Source organism: Dendropsophus ebraccatus, chromosome 1, assembly GCF_027789765.1.
Source record: "Dendropsophus ebraccatus isolate aDenEbr1 chromosome 1, aDenEbr1.pat, whole genome shotgun sequence".
NCBI classification, from domain to species: Eukaryota; Metazoa; Chordata; class Amphibia; order Anura; family Hylidae; genus Dendropsophus; species Dendropsophus ebraccatus.
Genome location: NC_091454.1, coordinates 9,718,166 through 9,734,497, shown reverse-complemented (window position 1 = coordinate 9,734,497; position 16,332 = coordinate 9,718,166). Strand labels below are relative to the sequence as shown.

Here is a 16,332-nt window from a genome sequence, read left to right as displayed (position 1 = left end):
AATACTGCACCATACGCCACCCAACAGTACCATACAGTTTTTACATAACGCCACCATACTGTATCACCCTATAGTACCAAATAATGACACCTACTAAACTGCTATGCACTTTACACATAATACTGCCATATAGTGCTGAAATAATGGCGTCATATTCAGGAATACAACAGCTAATATGTTTTCGCGGTGGTCGAGGATTTGGGGCAATTGCAGTTTTTGCCCCAGTTCTGCATAGGTGTACCTTATATGACATCAGAGACATACAGTAGCACGTCTGCATACTAGATGGCGGCACAGATATGTACTGTACAAAGTAATGTGCAATTACGGTAATAATATTATCTTAGCGAATTTAAAGATTTAGAGCTGAGGTGTGAGGTTTCCTTTTAATAAGCAAATGTGGATTTCCCCTTTAAGAAGTCACTAAGATAGATGTGGAGTTCCCCTTGAAGTAGCGGCTGCACCGCGCGGTTTCTCACATACTGTTAAGTGCTTCGGCAGCTATAATGTCAGCGGCGGAGGATGAGTTACGCTGCCGCCTCAGCACACATCCTCACATCATTACTTTAATGGCGGCAGAAAGTCCTGAGCTGGAAACTTCCCAAGTGCTCCACAATCCGTCATCCAGCTTCCCTCCGGTTCTTAAAAAATTCGGGGAAAGCTGAGTGATGGGAACCAATATGGCCGCCATTACAGCATTGCAGCACTCAGATAGTGTGCCGCAGCACAGAGTATTTTAGTGGCGGCTTGTGGAACTTAATTCTGGGAGGTGCTGTTTCTTATTGAGGAGAGGCAGCTGACAGGCAATGCCTTGTGGGAAATTTATGCAAATTAGCTCTCCTCCAAAAGGAAGAAAACTGTGTCTAGCACCACCTATAGGCAGCTACACTGTATGCTTCTAACTGCACTAACCTGCACAGCTCGGCTAATGAGGTAAGGGAGAAGTGAGGGGTAAGTAGAGACAGTAGAGGTAGAAAAGTCCTTACTAGCAGCACAGAGCATTTCAGCAGCAGAGTGCTACTGATCTTGTAAGGGCAGTGACCTTTCTGCTAATGGAATGATGTAAGGATGGGGGCCATAACATGAGGTGAGGAAGGGAGACAAGTGGGAGGGAAAAGACTGGGTGTTATAGTGGAAGGAGAACAGCAGCACAGAGTATTTCAGGAGATGAGTGTGCTGATCATATAGGGGGCGAGTGTCCTGTCCAGTCATGTGATGATGTAGGGGCTGGGTGTGAATAGGACAGTATTATAATGTAAGGAGGATAAAAGAGACAAGTGGGAGGTCTCAATGTGATAGTGGGAGGAGCTAAGCCCCGCAGCAGCGCAGAGTATTTTAGGAGAGGAGGGTGCTGATCATATAGGGGGAGAGTATTCTCTCCAGTCATGTGATGATGTAGGGGCTGGGTGCGTATAGGACAGTATTACAATGTGACGGGGGTAAAAAAAGACAAGTGGGAGGTCACAATGTCATAGTGGGAGGAGCTGTCTCCCAGCAGTACAAAGTTTTTCAGGAGAGAAGGGTGCTGATCATTTAGGGGGCAGCGTTCTCTACCGTCATGTGATGATGTAGGGGCTGGGTGTGAATAGGACAGTATTATAATGTGAGGTGGGTAAAAGAGACAAGTGGGAGGTCACAATGTGATAGTGGGAGGAGCTAAGTCCAGCAGCGCAGAGTATTTCAGGAGAGGAGGGTGCTGATCATTTAGGGGGCAGCGTTCTCTCCCGTTATGTGATGATGTAGGGGCTGGGTATGACTAGGACAGTATTATAATGTGAGGAGGGTAAAAAAAGACAAGTGGGAGGTCACAATGTGATAGTGGGAGGAGCTGAGTCTCCCAGCAGTGCAGAGTACTTCAGGAGAGGAGTGTGCTGATCATATAGGGGGGCAGTGTTCTCTCTGGTCATGTGATTATGTAGGGGCTGAGTGTGAATAGGACAGTATTATAATGTGAGGTGGGTAAAAGAGACAAGTGGGAGGTCTTAATATGATAATGGGAGGAGCTAAGTCCTGCAGCAGCGCAGAGTACTTCAGGAGAGGAGGGTGCTGATCACATAGGGGGCAGTATTCTCTGCGGTCATGTGATGATATACGGCCTGGGTGTGACAGAACAATGTATTGATGTGAGAGGGTGGAGACAAGTGGGAGGTCACAGACTGATAATGGGAGGAGCTGAGTCTCCCAGCAGCACAGAGTATTTCAGGAAACAAAGCAGGGTCTCTAACACAATTTTTTCTTTTTTTGCAGGTTATTCACTGGAATTCTCCCAAAAAGTTACGAGTCAAGAACAAACACGTGGAATTCTTCCGGAACCTGTACCTGACCTTCCTGGAGTACGACGGGAACCTCCTGCGGCGGGAGCTGTTCGGCTGCCCCAGCGAGACCGACGTCAACAGCGAGAACGTGAGCAGCGCACAATCTCCTGCCAGGTCTCCTCTGGTCCAGATCTCTGCTTGCTGTCTGTGACTGGAAACCTCATCTAGAGTTCTAGATCACTGGTGTCAAACTCTCAGACCTCCAGCTGTGGCACAACTACAACTCCCATCATGCCTGGGCAGCCTTTGGGTGTGCGGATCTTATAGCCTTTGGCTGTCGAGTTTGACACCTGTGTCCATTCACCGACAGCAAGCAGAGTCCTTAGCGTGTAGTCACATGACCTGGGTTGGTTGGAACCCCCCGCCCTGGAAACGCCATCCCACCAACCTCTGCCTTAACAAATCTGTGCCCTGACAAGCGTCAATGCTCCTCTACATGCCCTGTACTAGTGGGCTACATAATCTCAGTGTAGCAGAGCTGTGTTTGTCAGACGTAGTAATAGTGCCTTTGTATTCAGCGCGCCATGATTACCTGCAGTCCCATGTAAAAGGTTGGGATATACTGTACACCTGGTATATAGAGTTCATTTGTACGTGACTAACTTGTCTCAGCTACATGTGACAAGCTCAGCTCTGCTATATCTAGTGTATGTAGTTCATTTATATGGGACTAACATGTCTCAGCTACACATGACACGCTCAGCTCTGCTATATCTGGTGTATGTGGTTCATTTATATGGGACTAACATGTCTCAGCTACACATGACACGCTCAGCTCTGCTATATCTGGTGTATGTAGTTCATTTATATGGGACTAACATGTCTCAGCTACACATGACACGCTCAGCTCTGCTATATCTGGTGTATGTAGTTCATTTATATGGGACTAACATGTCTCAGCTACACATGACACGCTCAGCTCTGCTATATCTGGCTTACGTAAATCATCTGTATACAACCACCCTAGTTTGTGAAATGACTATGAGTTATGCCAAACCTACGTCTCAGCTCTGCTACATCTGATATAATTTGTTTGTATGCGACTAACTTGTCTCAGCTACACATAACAGGTTCAGCTCTGCTATATCAGGCCCATGTAATTTATCTGTATGCAACGCCTCTGGTATGTGATATGGCGTTGTGCGTTGTGCCAAATTGACACCCAGAGCTCTGCTACATCTGGCGTACACAGATCATTTGCATGTGACTAACTTGTCTCATCTATATCGAAGCAGCTGAGCCGTACTACACCGCAGCATTTATAATTCATCTCTATCCATACTAGTATGTGACAAGCCTATAAGCTGTGCCAAATAACAGCCTCAGCTCTGCTACATCTGGCTTACATACTCCATCTGTATGTGACTAATGTGTCTTATCTACATTGGAAAACCTCGGCTCTGCTACATCTGTATACATAGTTATTTGTATGTATGTGAGCAACTTGTCTCGTCTACATCTAAAAAGCTCAGCTCTGCTACATCTCGTATACATAATTCATCAGAGAAGTGCTATACTGCTCCTTATGACAAACTCAGCTCTGCTACATCCATCACCTAAAATACTCAGCTGCATATGGCAAAACTTGGCCACGCTGGAATGAAAAGGCCACAGCTGTGTATGACAAACTCATCTCCACTACATCTGACTACAAACGACTACATCTCTATATCTCATCCCAGCTCAACTACACCAACATTTCACAAACTGATTTCACAACTTAGCTGCAACTGGAAACCCTCTCAGCTACATCTCGTCCACATCTGTGAAACTCAGCTCTGCTACATGACACTGAGCTCTGCTGCACGATACTGAGCTCTGCTGCACGACACTGAGCTCTGCTGCATGATACTGAGCTCTGCTGCATGATACTGAGCTCTGCTACATAACACTGAGTTCTGCTGCACGATACTGAGCTCTGCTGCACGATACTGAGCTCTGCTACATGACACTGAGCTCTGCTGCACGATACTGAGCTCTACTGCACGATACTGAGCTCTGCTACATGACACTGAGCTCTGCTAGATCTCTTATATATATATAAAAGCTCAGATATAAGGGAGAAAACAGGAAGAGAAATGAGTCTCCATCACCTACTAGTCTCCCTCATTTTGGTCTGAGGTGTTGGAAGAGGGTGGGGCTTAATGAAGGGGTGTGGTTTATTAACAGGGAGGGGCTTAACCTTGCAGTCCAAGAAGTGAATCAGCATCCTGTCCCCTAGTCAGAACTCACATCATATCATTAAAAATGGACTATCCCTTTAAGAATGTAAAGAAACAAACCTCTGCAGATTTCTACAGCTCCCCCGATGGTCAGTGGCGGTACTGCAAATATTTTATTTATTTATTTTTTTTCATTGGTCGATATTCATCTTGGTCTTGTCTCTGTCCGCAGCTCCAGAAGCAGCTGTCCGAGCTGGACGAGGACGACCTGTGCTACGAGTTCAGACGGGAGCGGTTCACCGTCCACCGCACTCACCTCTACTTCCTGCACTACGAGTACGAGCCGGCGGCAGATGACACTGATGTCACCCTGGTGGCGCAGCTGTCCATGGACAGGTAGGTGGCAGGCGGTGGGGTCCCCCTTATACTGACACTGTGGGGGAAATTTATCAGACATGGTGTAAAGTGAAACTGGCTCAGTTGCCCCTAGCAACCAATCAGATTCCACCTTTCATTCCTCACAGACTCTTTGGGAAATGAAAGGTGGAATCTGATTGGTTGCTAGGGGCAACTGAGCCTATTCTACTTTACACCTATAAGTCTATATAGACGTAGAGTTGTATAGACTATGGGTGGAACATCTCCTCACTGTTCAGGGTCTCCTCTCCTCCTCCAGGCTCCAGATGCTTGAAGCCATCTGCAAACACTGGGAGGGCCCCATCAGCCTGGCCCTATACCTGTCAGACGCCGAGGCCCAGCAGTTCTTACGTTACGCCCAGGGCTCCGAGGTGCTGCTCAACCGCCGCAACGTGGGCTACCACATCGTCTACAAGGAGGGACAGTTCTACCCGGTCAACCTGCTGAGGAACGTGGCCATGAAGCACGTCAGCACCCCCTACATGTTCCTCTCCGATATAGACTTCCTGCCCATGTATGGACTCTATGAGAGCCTGAGGTAAGGGAGGAGAAAAGGAGAGTACATAGGGGGCGGTATTATAGTAGTTATATTCTTGTGTATAGGAGCAGTATTATAGTAGTTATATCCCTGTATATAGGGGGCAGTATTATAGTAGTTATATTCCTGTATATAGGGGGCAGTATTATAGTAGTTATATTCCTGTATATAGGGGCAGTATTATAGTAGTTATATTCCTGTATATAGGGAGCAGTATTATAGTAGTTATATTCCTGTATATAGGAGCAGTATTATAGTAGTTAAATTCTTGTATATAGGAGCAGTATTATAGTAGTTATATTCCTGTATATAGGGGGCAGTATTATAGTAGTTATATTCCTGTATATAGGGGGCAGTATTATAGTAGTTATATTCTTGTATATAGGAGCAGTATTATAGTAGTTATATTCCTGTATATAGGAGCAGTATTATAGTAGTTATATTCCTGTATATAGGAGCAGTATTATAGTAGTTATATTCTTGTATATAGGAGCAGTATTATAGTAGTTATATATTTGTATATAGGAGCAGTATTATAGTAGTAGTAGCCTAGGGGCACTAGTATCAGCCATAGGTGTGAGGTGCAGCGCTCTGTTTCTTCCCTGAACCGCATTTTGTTTCTCTCTTTTCTCCGTGTTTTGCACTCCTCCTGGTGAGACCCACATGACCGCAATTAGCAGGAGACACCTGAGTGCACATGGTTTTAATCCCTCCTGTCTTTTCCCATTCTGTTTGCTGCAGCTATGGTGAGCGCAATACCTTATCCAGACTTGTGCTGCTTGGGGGCAACCCCTCCGCCGGCGGTACTGGCCGGGTTCTGGTGTGGTGTTTTTGGGTCTGGTCCTGTGGCATGGGGGTCGCAGGGCCGTCCCATGGCCCCCGTTCCCTGACTGTGCACGCCTGCGGGGTTGGTGGCCACTGACTGGCACGGTGTGGACTTAGTGTAGGGACCCATGTGTATCAGATACCGGCACGAGGTACATGGGGCAGTATGGCTTGATCAATTCATACACAAAATTCTGATGTGTTTTTTATTTAGCCTAGCGGCACTAGTATCAGCCATAGGTGTGAGGTGCAGCACTCTGTTTCTTCCCTGAACCGCATTATAGTAGTTATATTCTTGTGTATAGAAGCAGTATTATAGTAGTTATATTCCTGTATATAGGAGCAGTATTATAGTAGTTATATTCTTGTATATAGGAGCAGTATTATAGTAGTTATATTCCTGTATATAGGAGCAGTATTATAGTAGTTATATTCCTGTATATAGGAGCAGTATTATAGTAGTTCTATTCCTGTATATAGGGGGCAGTATTATAGTAGTTATATTCCTGTATATAGGAACAGTATTATAGTAGTTTTATTCTTGTATATAGGAGCAGTATTATAGTAGTTATATTCCTGTATATAGGAGCAGTATTATAGTAGTTTTATTCTTGTATATAGGAGCAGTATTATAGTAGTTATATTCTTGTACATAGGGAACAGTATTATAGTAGTTATATTCTTGTACATAGGGAACAGTATTATAGTAGTTATATCCCTGTATATAGGAGCAGTATTATAGTAGTTATATTCCTGTATATAGGAGCAGTATTATAGTAGTTATATTCCTGTATATAGGAGCAGTATTATAGTAGTATATCCCTGTATATAGGAGCAGTATTATAGTAGTTATTTTCCTGTATATAGGAGCAGTATTATAGTAGTTATATCCCTGTATATAGCAGCAGTATTATAGTAGTTATATTCCTGTATATAGGGGGCAGTATTATAGTAGTTATATTCTTGTATATAGGAGCAGTATTATAGTAGTTATATTCCTGTATATAGGGAGCAGTATTATAGTAGTTATATTCCTGTATATAGGAGCAGTATTATAGTAGTATTTTCCTGTATATAGGAGCAGTATTATAGTAGTTATATCCCTGTATATAGGAGCAGTATTATAGTAGTTATATTCCTGTATATAGGAGCAGTATTATAGTAGTTATATTCCTGTATATAGGAGCAGTATTATAGTAGTTATATTCTTGTATATAGGAGCAGTATTATAGTAGTTATATTCCTGTATATAGGAGCAGTAGTTATATTCCTGTATATAGGAGCAGTATTATAGTAGTTATATTCCTTTATATAGGAGCAGTATTATAGTAGTTATATTCCTGTATATAGGAGCAGTATTATAGTAGTTATATTCCTGTATATAGGAGCAGTATTATAGTAGTTATATTCTTGTATATAGGAGCAGTATTATAGTAGTTATATTCCTGTATATAGGGATCAGTATTATAGTAGTTATATTCCTGTATATAGGAGCAGTATTATAGTAATTATATTCCTGTATATAGGGGCAGTATTATAGTAGTTATATTCTTGTATATAGGGGGCAGTATTATAGTAGTTATATTCCTGTATATAGGAGCAGTATTATAGTAGTTATATTCCTGTATATAGGGATCAGTATTATAGTAGTTATATTCCTGTATATAGGGATCAGTATTATAGTAGTTATATTCCTGTATATAGGGGGCAGTATTATAGTAGTTATATTCCTGTATATAGGAGCAGTATTATAGTAGTTATATTCCTGTATATAGGGGGCAGTATTATAGTAGTTATATTCTTGTATATAGGGGGCAGTATTATAGTAGTTATATTCTTGTATATAGGAGCAGTATTATAGTAGTTATATTCCTGTATATAGGAGGCAGTATTATAGTAGTTATATCTCTGTATATAGGAGGCAGTATTATAGTAGTTATATCCCTGTATATAGGAGCAGTAGTATAGTAGTTATATTTCTGTATATAGGAGCAGTATTATAGTAGTTATATTCCTGTATATAGGAGCAGTATTATAGTAGTTATATTCCTGTATATAGGGATCAGTATTATAGTATATTCCTGTATATAGGAGCAGTATTATAGTAGTTATATTCCTTTATATAGGAGCAGTATTATAGTAGTTATATTCCTGTATATAGGAGCAGTATTATAGTAGTTATAGGGAATGGAGAGACAGGTAGCCTGCACTGCATACACGTAAGTCCAGTCTATATTGAGCGGAGGCTAATAGTATGACCACTCACCATACTATTAGCCAGGCCTGGCTAGACGAAGGGAGGAGTCCCGAAATAGCTATCCCAGGTGATGCGCCTGCACCTTCACTGTTCCATCTCCCCTTCCCTGCATATGTTTTCCACGCAATAAATCTATGAAGACTTCAACTGGTGAGTGCTGGACTTTCTCCTATTGCTTATTATAGTAGTTATATTCCTGTATATAGGGATCAGTATTATAGTATATTCCTGTATATAGGAGCAGTATTATAGTAGTTATATTCCCGTATATAGGAGCAGTATTATAGTAGTTATATTCCTGTATATAGGAGCAGTATTATAGTAATTATATTCCTGTATATAGGGGGCAGAATATATATATGGAGTTTTCTCTCTCTTTTTTATACCTTATAAGGGGAAATTATTTGGATGTCTTTATAGTAAATACTTCTGTGAGGAAATATTGGGATTTTTTTTCCACCTAATTCCTGTGTAAATTGATGGTCTCGGCTTGTGATAATACGTTAGTAAACAGACACTGATCAGACAGGACACATTATAGGAACATCATCTGAGGATTCGCTATTAACGTCCCGGAGTCTTTGATGTTTCGCCCTTTTGGGAAAATAAATAAATAAGCTCGTGTCTTGCAAAATTAAATATATCTTGTGGTGTCCTGGAGCGCATTCTAGTGGTGGATTCAGGAACTGCAGTACAAGGAATATCTTTACAGTTCTATGTACTGAAGCAATGTAGCAGAGCTGAATTAGTTGTTTATCTCCTCAGGGAGGTTTTAGCTGTTCGGAGTGTTGGAGATCGTCCAGTAGTGTCAGTGCATTTACATCTCCCACTTCTGTATTGTACGTCCCTGGTAGGAGGTGACGAACCAGTCACAGCAGTACAGTTTAGCTATGAAACCCTATTATTGAGAACTCATCTCTGTATTGCACATGTTCTTCTCATTCTCAGGAAGTCGGTCGTACAGCTGGACATGAGTAACACCAAGAAGGCTCTGATCATCCCCGCATTCGAGACCCTGCGGTATCGGCTCTCCTTCCCAAAATCTAAAGCTGAATTGCTCTCCATGTTGGATATGGGCACCTTATTCACTTTTAGGTGGGTATTAACCCCTGATAACCCTCCCCCCCCTCTTCCTTCGCCCCATTAAAATTTTATGGGAATAATTTTGTGCAGTTCCTCGGTCCTGCCTGTAGATGTCACTATTGTTCCTATTATTCAAATTGTTACACACAGAAGCTGTTGGTTGCCCTTAGCTTAGGAAACAGCGACACCTACAGGCAGCAAATAGGTACTACAAAATTATACATACACTCTCTCTCTCTTTTTACATATATATATATATATATATATATGTGTGTGTGTGTGTGTATAAGTTGTAGTCCGCTCTGCTCCCCATCCGCCTCCTCTGCTTCTCTGCTCCCTATTCCACTCGTCTTCCTTGTTACGCACCTTCTGACCCCCCCCCCCCCCCCCCTGTCCACTCCGCTCGGCTCCCTGTCTGTCCCCACCGCCGTATGCCTGCCAGGAGGTGTGCCGCTCTGCTCTTCGTCCGCCTCCAGACCCATCCGCCCCGCCCTGCGACGTGCCTCCTTCTCCCCCAGCCTGTCTGCTCCGCTTCTCATCCACCTCAACGCTGCATGCCTACCGGGAGGTGTGCCGCTCTGCTCCCCCATCCGTCCTGCCGCCATATGCCTGCCATGGAGATGTGCCGCTCTGCTCCCCCGTCCGCCCCGCCGCCATATGCCTGCCAGGGAGGTGTGCCGCTCTGCTCCCCCGTCCGCCCTGCCGCCATATGCCTGCCGGGGAGGTGTGCCGTTCTGCTCCCCCGTCCGCCCTGTCGCCATATGCCTGCCGGGGACGTGTGCCGCTCTCCTCCCCCGTCCACCCCGCCGCTATATGCCTGCCGGGGAGGCGTGCCGCTCTGCTCCCCCGTCCACCCTGTCGCCATATGCCTGCCGGGGAGGCGTGCCGCTCTGCTCCCCCATCCGTCCTGCCGCCATATGCCTGCCGGGGAGGTGTGCCGCTCTGCTCCCCCGTCCGCCCTGCCACCATATGCCTGCCATGGAGATGTGCCGCTCTGCTCCCCCGTCCGCCCTGTCGCTATATGTCTGCCAGAGAAGTGTGCCGCTCTGCTCCCCCGTCCGCCCCGCCGCTATATGCCTGCCAGGGAGGTGTGCCGCTCTGCTCCCCCGTCCGCCCTGTCGCTATATGCCTGCCAGAGAAGTGTGCCGCTCTGCTCCCCCGTCCGCCCCGCCGCTATATGCCTGCCTGGGAGGTGTGCCGCTCTGCTCCCCCGTCCGCCCTGTCGCTATATGCCTGCCGGGGAGGTGTGCCGCTCTGCTCCCCCGTCCGCCTCGCCGCTATATGCCTGCCAGAGAAGTGTGCCGCTCTGCTCCCCCGTCCGCCCTGCCGCTATATGCCTGCCGGGGAAGTGTGCCGCTCTGCTCCCCCGTCCGCCCTGCCGCTATATGCCTGCCGGGGAGGTGTGCCGCTCTGCTCCCCCGTCCACCCTGTCGCTATATGCCTGCCGGGGAGGTGTGCTGCTCTGCTCCCCCGTCCGCCCCACCGCTATATGCCTGCCGGGGAGGTGTGCCGCTCTGCTCCCCCGTCCGCCTCGCCGCTATATGCCTGCCGGGGAAGTGTGCCGCTCTGCTCCCCCGTCCGCCCTGCCGCTATATGCCTGCCGGGGAGGTGTGCCGCTCTGCTCCCCCGTCCACCCTGTCGCTATATGCCTGCCGGGGAGGTGTGCTGCTCTGCTCCCCCGTCCGCCCCACCGCTATATGCCTGCCGGGGAGGTGTGCCTCTCTACTCCCCCGTCCGCCCCGCCGCTATATGCCTGCCAGAGAAGTGTGCCGCTCTGCTCCCCCGTCCGCCCCGCCGCTATATGCCTGCCGGGGAGGTGTGCCTCTTTACTCCCCCGTCCGCCCCGCCGCTATATGCCTGCCAGGGAGGTGTGCCGCTCTGCTCCCCCGTCCGCCCCGCCGCTATATGCCTGCCGGGGAGGTGTGCCGCTCTGCTCCCCCATCCGCCTCCGCCGCCAAACATAGAGCCGGGGTGACTCCTCGATCGTTCTTTTTGTCATTTCCCTGAAAAGGGTCAGGTATTTGATCAAATCCCTAGGGAAATGATGAAACGCTGCGGTCCCTGGATTGTATCATTTTACTGCAACATATATAAAATTTTCACTTGTGTTCCATGTTAGATGACTATAGTGGAAACACTACATCTCCCACAATACAATACAGCAGTGTATGTTCAATGCTGGGAGAGGAAAAGTATTGACATTTTGAATGCAGCTTTGGATGTGACTGGAGTAAAGGACGTGATTTAGCTCAGGATCAGGCTGTGTATGACATTGATATATTCAGGTTTGTACTTTCTCGAGGAGCACAAGACGCTCCTTCAGAGGCTCGGATTAATTGCGCGTAGACTTGTAAGACGTCAGCGGGATCCGTGAGTGACAGGAGTGGAATATGTCAGCCTGAGGAAAGTATCCGGGCTGCGGTTACAGCGGCAGATGCTGTCATTTATTCCTGGCTCCGGATAAATTATTCTCAGTTTTCGCTTCCAAAAAAAAATAAAAATCTATCTCCCCCCTCGGCCAGAGCCGGAGCCCAGAAGGCCGGAGCTGATATGTTTAATGTCACGTATACTGATCCCTCCTGATGTTATGGGGCCGTGGCGTGTCCGGTGGGGTCCACGGCTGGCCGTATTGTGTAATTAGCTGAGGTTGCGACAGGAGGAGGTGACAGCCACGTCGCAGTTATACCTCCTCAGACCTTGATGTACAGCCAGGATGGAGAGCGCAGCAAGTCCCAAAGGAGAAGAGTGGAAGATGTTACCACAGTCCTAGAATTCTGTTCTCTTAAAGGGGAACTACGCTTCAATTTAAAGGGATGTTCTCAAGTTTTATTGGGTGGTTAGTGGGGTTGGTGCAGGCAAACAACGGGGACTGACTAGTCGTGGCCGCCTTTCGGTCTCCATCTAAGGCTTCGTCCACACTGCCATTTTTTTCATCCGTTTAATGTACACAAAAAATTTCCAGAAATGTCTGCCCGTTATACTAAATTCAGGTTATCCTCCTCCAGGTACCACGTCTGGACTAAGGGTCACGCTCCCACCAACTTTGCCAAATGGAGGACCGCGACGACTCCTTACCGCGTGGAATGGGAGGCGGATTTCGAACCCTATGTGGTGGTCAGACGGAACTGCCCGGAGTACGACCGGAGATTTGTTGGGTTCGGGTGGAACAAAGTGGCTCACATCATGGAGTTGGACGCACAGGTAAATGATAGTTGTTGAATGGGACCAAAGATGGTGGCAGTCATATCTGAAATATATCCACATAAGGGCTCGACCCGAAAAGAGGGTATGGTGTTACATAGGGGACATTCCCTTTAAGCAGTATAATATTGTCTATGATGACAAGGCCGTCTCTGATCTCTCCTCTTCTTCCTATAGGAATATGAATTCACAGTGCTGCCGAACGCCTACATGATCCACATGCCCCACGCCCCGAGCTTCGACATCACTAAGTTCCGCTCCAACAAGCAATATCGGATTTGCCTGAAAACGTTGAAGGAGGAATTCCAACAAGACATGTCGCGGCGGTACGGATTCACGGCTCTCAAATACCTCACTGCGGAGAACAACAGCTAACAAGACCTGGGGATGGAAGGGTTTTGGTGTGCTGAACATCATGGCATGGCACTGACCAGCAGTGGTTGGCTGGAGGCCTCTGGGTCATTTGAGGAACTTTTGCCTATTGTCTCTTTTGCCCCTTTGACTCCAATAATCATCAAGGCAAAGAACAGACCGATGTGGATCCAGGTCGATAGAATGTTCCGGGTGATTCGACTTCTTCCTTGGTGCTACAGAACAAAGCTTAGGTGTAGGAGATCTGCCAGACGTGGTGTCCTGTTTGTGACACCCATGGTTGGTCAGCCATATCTCTCTACCCTAATCCCTACCACCTGCTTCACCATCAATTTGTTCTAGAAATTACCAGGATGTGCTCAAGCAGGTTCGAGTTGGAGTTCCACCATAACTACTGTTGAGGATAGAAGGGTATTTATGGGTTCCCGGGACGATGGACGGATGTACCGAAACAGGAATAAGGGATTTGGTGTGAAATCTTTAAAGCTTCACGCAAAAAAAAAAAAAATGTAAAAAAAAACAAAGTAGCAGTGTTGACATTGTAAAGATCCAAAGGGCATTTCTTTCTATTTTTGTATTGTATTCATCGCTGTATAAAAGAGATCAGAAATATTCATGCCCTGCTATCTCTATGGACTGCGCCGAGCCATTGGCGCACCATCGTCATGGCACGTCTATGGTTTTCGAAGGTGAACGTGACACACTATATGGTGATGCCGAGCGTCTCCCAGTGGTGATACCATAATCTTCAGGCTATAAGACTAGAAGTAAGAGTGGACCCAATCCTTTAGGAGCGGTGACCAGAGACGATCCCGCTATCGGGGAGACAACGGTGGGCTTGGACATCTGTAGGGCTTTGCCATTTATACTGCGGCATGTTCATTTTCAGAAAAATCATAGCTCCGTACGTTCCCGGAAAGCCCAGAACCACATTACTATGCAATGTCCTACTGGACTTTCATCTCGGAACACAGTCCATGCCCGTGCCGACGATGGAAAGACGAACTTGTGCACGGAAATAAGGGTAACTAATATTTCCCAGGGATTCGACCCAAGAGAAAGACAGCGAAGCGGAAAGTTCCGTCCCACCGGAGAGAGCGTCGAAGGACGGAGGAGTTAGAACCCAATGGATTTTTCCACTATTTTTTACCGTTCAGTATTAATTGTCATGTTTACAAAGAAGAACATTAAGTCTAATGCACTAGACCTGCGGTCGGCGACTGCTTGTTAACCAATGGAAGACGACGCTAGGAGACAAAGGAAAAAAAAAAACAAAAAAAACGCCGTGTTCTGTTCTCATCCGACGTATATTGTAGGTCTCCATGATGTGTCCATCAAATCATATCATTTTTTAAAAATTATTCTCACTGTATAGTTTGGAAAGATAGGCTATAAAAGAAAGTTGAGCGAAATGAAGATCGCGAGGAGCATCCAGTGTTCAAAATTCAGGTTTGGTAACGTTCATCCAAACCCCAGTATTTGCCTGGAGAAGTTGGATGCCGCCCTACGAAGTCCCGACATACGACTTCTCCAGCTGCCGGGAGTCAAATGCCGAGTGTTCATTAGGTAATGATCTTTGGGAATGGCCAACCAGACCACGTGCGCACATGGCGGCATATAGTTGGAGAATAAGGAGAGGTAGCTGTGTACGCCAGCTCTACACATATAAAGACAACTTCAAAAAACAGGTTCAGGTTCCAAAAACAAGCTAATGCGTATGCAGACAGATTGTCCACCAGTGACTCCTGCTGGTGGACGTAAGGTTCGGATGAGTTGGGTTTTAGCCTCCTAAGGGGGTTTAGGGGTTGTATGGCGTCCATTTATCTCATGATGGATTCCAACTCTCTATTTTTGGCCAAGTATTCTTATATCAGTATAGGGGTAATAATATAAATGGGGTCACATCTCGGAGGAAACAAGTAAGCATGTATGGTCCAATCCCCACCTCCAACCCAAAGTTTTCGGCCATCTTGAGAACTCTTTTTGTAGGGTCATCATTGGCCATCGTCCCTGTGATCTAACGCTCCACTTTTCGCTCACTTGCTGAGTAAATTCTTCATCGTTGCTCTCTATTTCTCTCTCGCCATCAGATGTATCTGTGATTTTTTTTTTCCATGGTGACAGTAATCTACAATTATCTTCTCGGGGAGATAGGTCTGTGTGACATGTTTTCGTTCCCATTCACGTCAATACAACCCTAATCTGTAATTATGGTGGAGGATGGGCCTCACGGAGGAAAAGCGACCTTGTTGCCCATAGCAACCAGTCACTATTGAGTAGGAATAATTTTTACGGGGAACCCTTTAAAAGACTAGTGTCTCAATAGTGCTGGAGATACTTAAGTGGTGTCCAGGATTAGAAAATTAGAATTCAAAAACAGCGCCGCACCTGTCTATAGGCAGCGTCTGGTATTGCAGCTCAGCTTATTTGTGAATAGGGCTGCTCTGCAATACTATACACGACCAGGTATGGCGCTGTGGTTGGTTGGTTGGATGCACGCAGCCATATCCGGGACAACTAATACAAATTAGAAAATAAAAGCCGCAATCTGATTGGCTGATATGGGCAGCTGACTTGTCGCCTATAGCAACCAATCGTGGTTTAAGAAACGAAAGCTGAAATCTGATTGGTTGCTATAGGTAACTAGGGCACTGGCTGTATGTAGGAGAGTTGCTCATAGCAACCAATCAGAACAAGCAAAGGAGAAATGAAAGCTTGAACCTGATTGGCTGCCTGGGGCATTGCCTCCACTTTGACCCTTTGAGAGTCATAGCAGCCAATCAGAATGTAGGTTTAACTTTCTTTATAGAGGTTAGAAAATGAAACCTGCACTCTGGTCGCTATAGCAACAAGATGGCGTCTTCTGGAAATTTCTCATTTAAAAAATTTAAATCACCATTTTTTCCCTTCTCCTACAGTTTATTCACACATTGCGGTTATATCGCGGTGTTTGTGTAACTTTCACATTAAGTAGCCGCAGCGTTTTTGCTGAAAACATGTGTCCTATATGACCGCAGTGTGTAAACCCGGATGAGAACAAGGACACAAGGCCTCTAAAGGAGGACGCGGGCCTTGTTGCCAATGGCAATCGGTCAGAGCCGCCCATTTATACTTTGTGACCTCTGTCTGGTTGCCAGGGGCAACATGGCGTCTCGGCCCCCC

The 16,332-nt window shown here is 46.1% G+C and overlaps 1 protein-coding gene across 4 annotated transcripts in view; it reads left to right on the top strand.

Moving 5' to 3' along the window:
* The window catches only part of LARGE1 (LARGE xylosyl- and glucuronyltransferase 1), a 259,607-nt gene extending 243,664 nt beyond the window's left edge, over positions 1-15,943 (top strand). For all 4 annotated transcript variants that reach the window (XM_069966505.1, XM_069966524.1, XM_069966514.1 and 1 more), the window contains 6 exons: positions 2,248-2,403; positions 4,710-4,873; positions 5,154-5,432; positions 9,463-9,609; positions 12,603-12,798; positions 12,976-15,943. In XM_069966505.1, the coding sequence (XP_069822606.1) occupies positions 2,248-2,403; positions 4,710-4,873; positions 5,154-5,432; positions 9,463-9,609; positions 12,603-12,798; positions 12,976-13,173 (1,140 nt within the window). In that variant the 3' untranslated portion in view covers positions 13,174-15,943. The remainder of the gene's footprint in view (positions 1-2,247; positions 2,404-4,709; positions 4,874-5,153; positions 5,433-9,462; positions 9,610-12,602; positions 12,799-12,975) is intronic.
* The last annotated feature ends 389 nt before the right edge of the window (positions 15,944-16,332 follow it).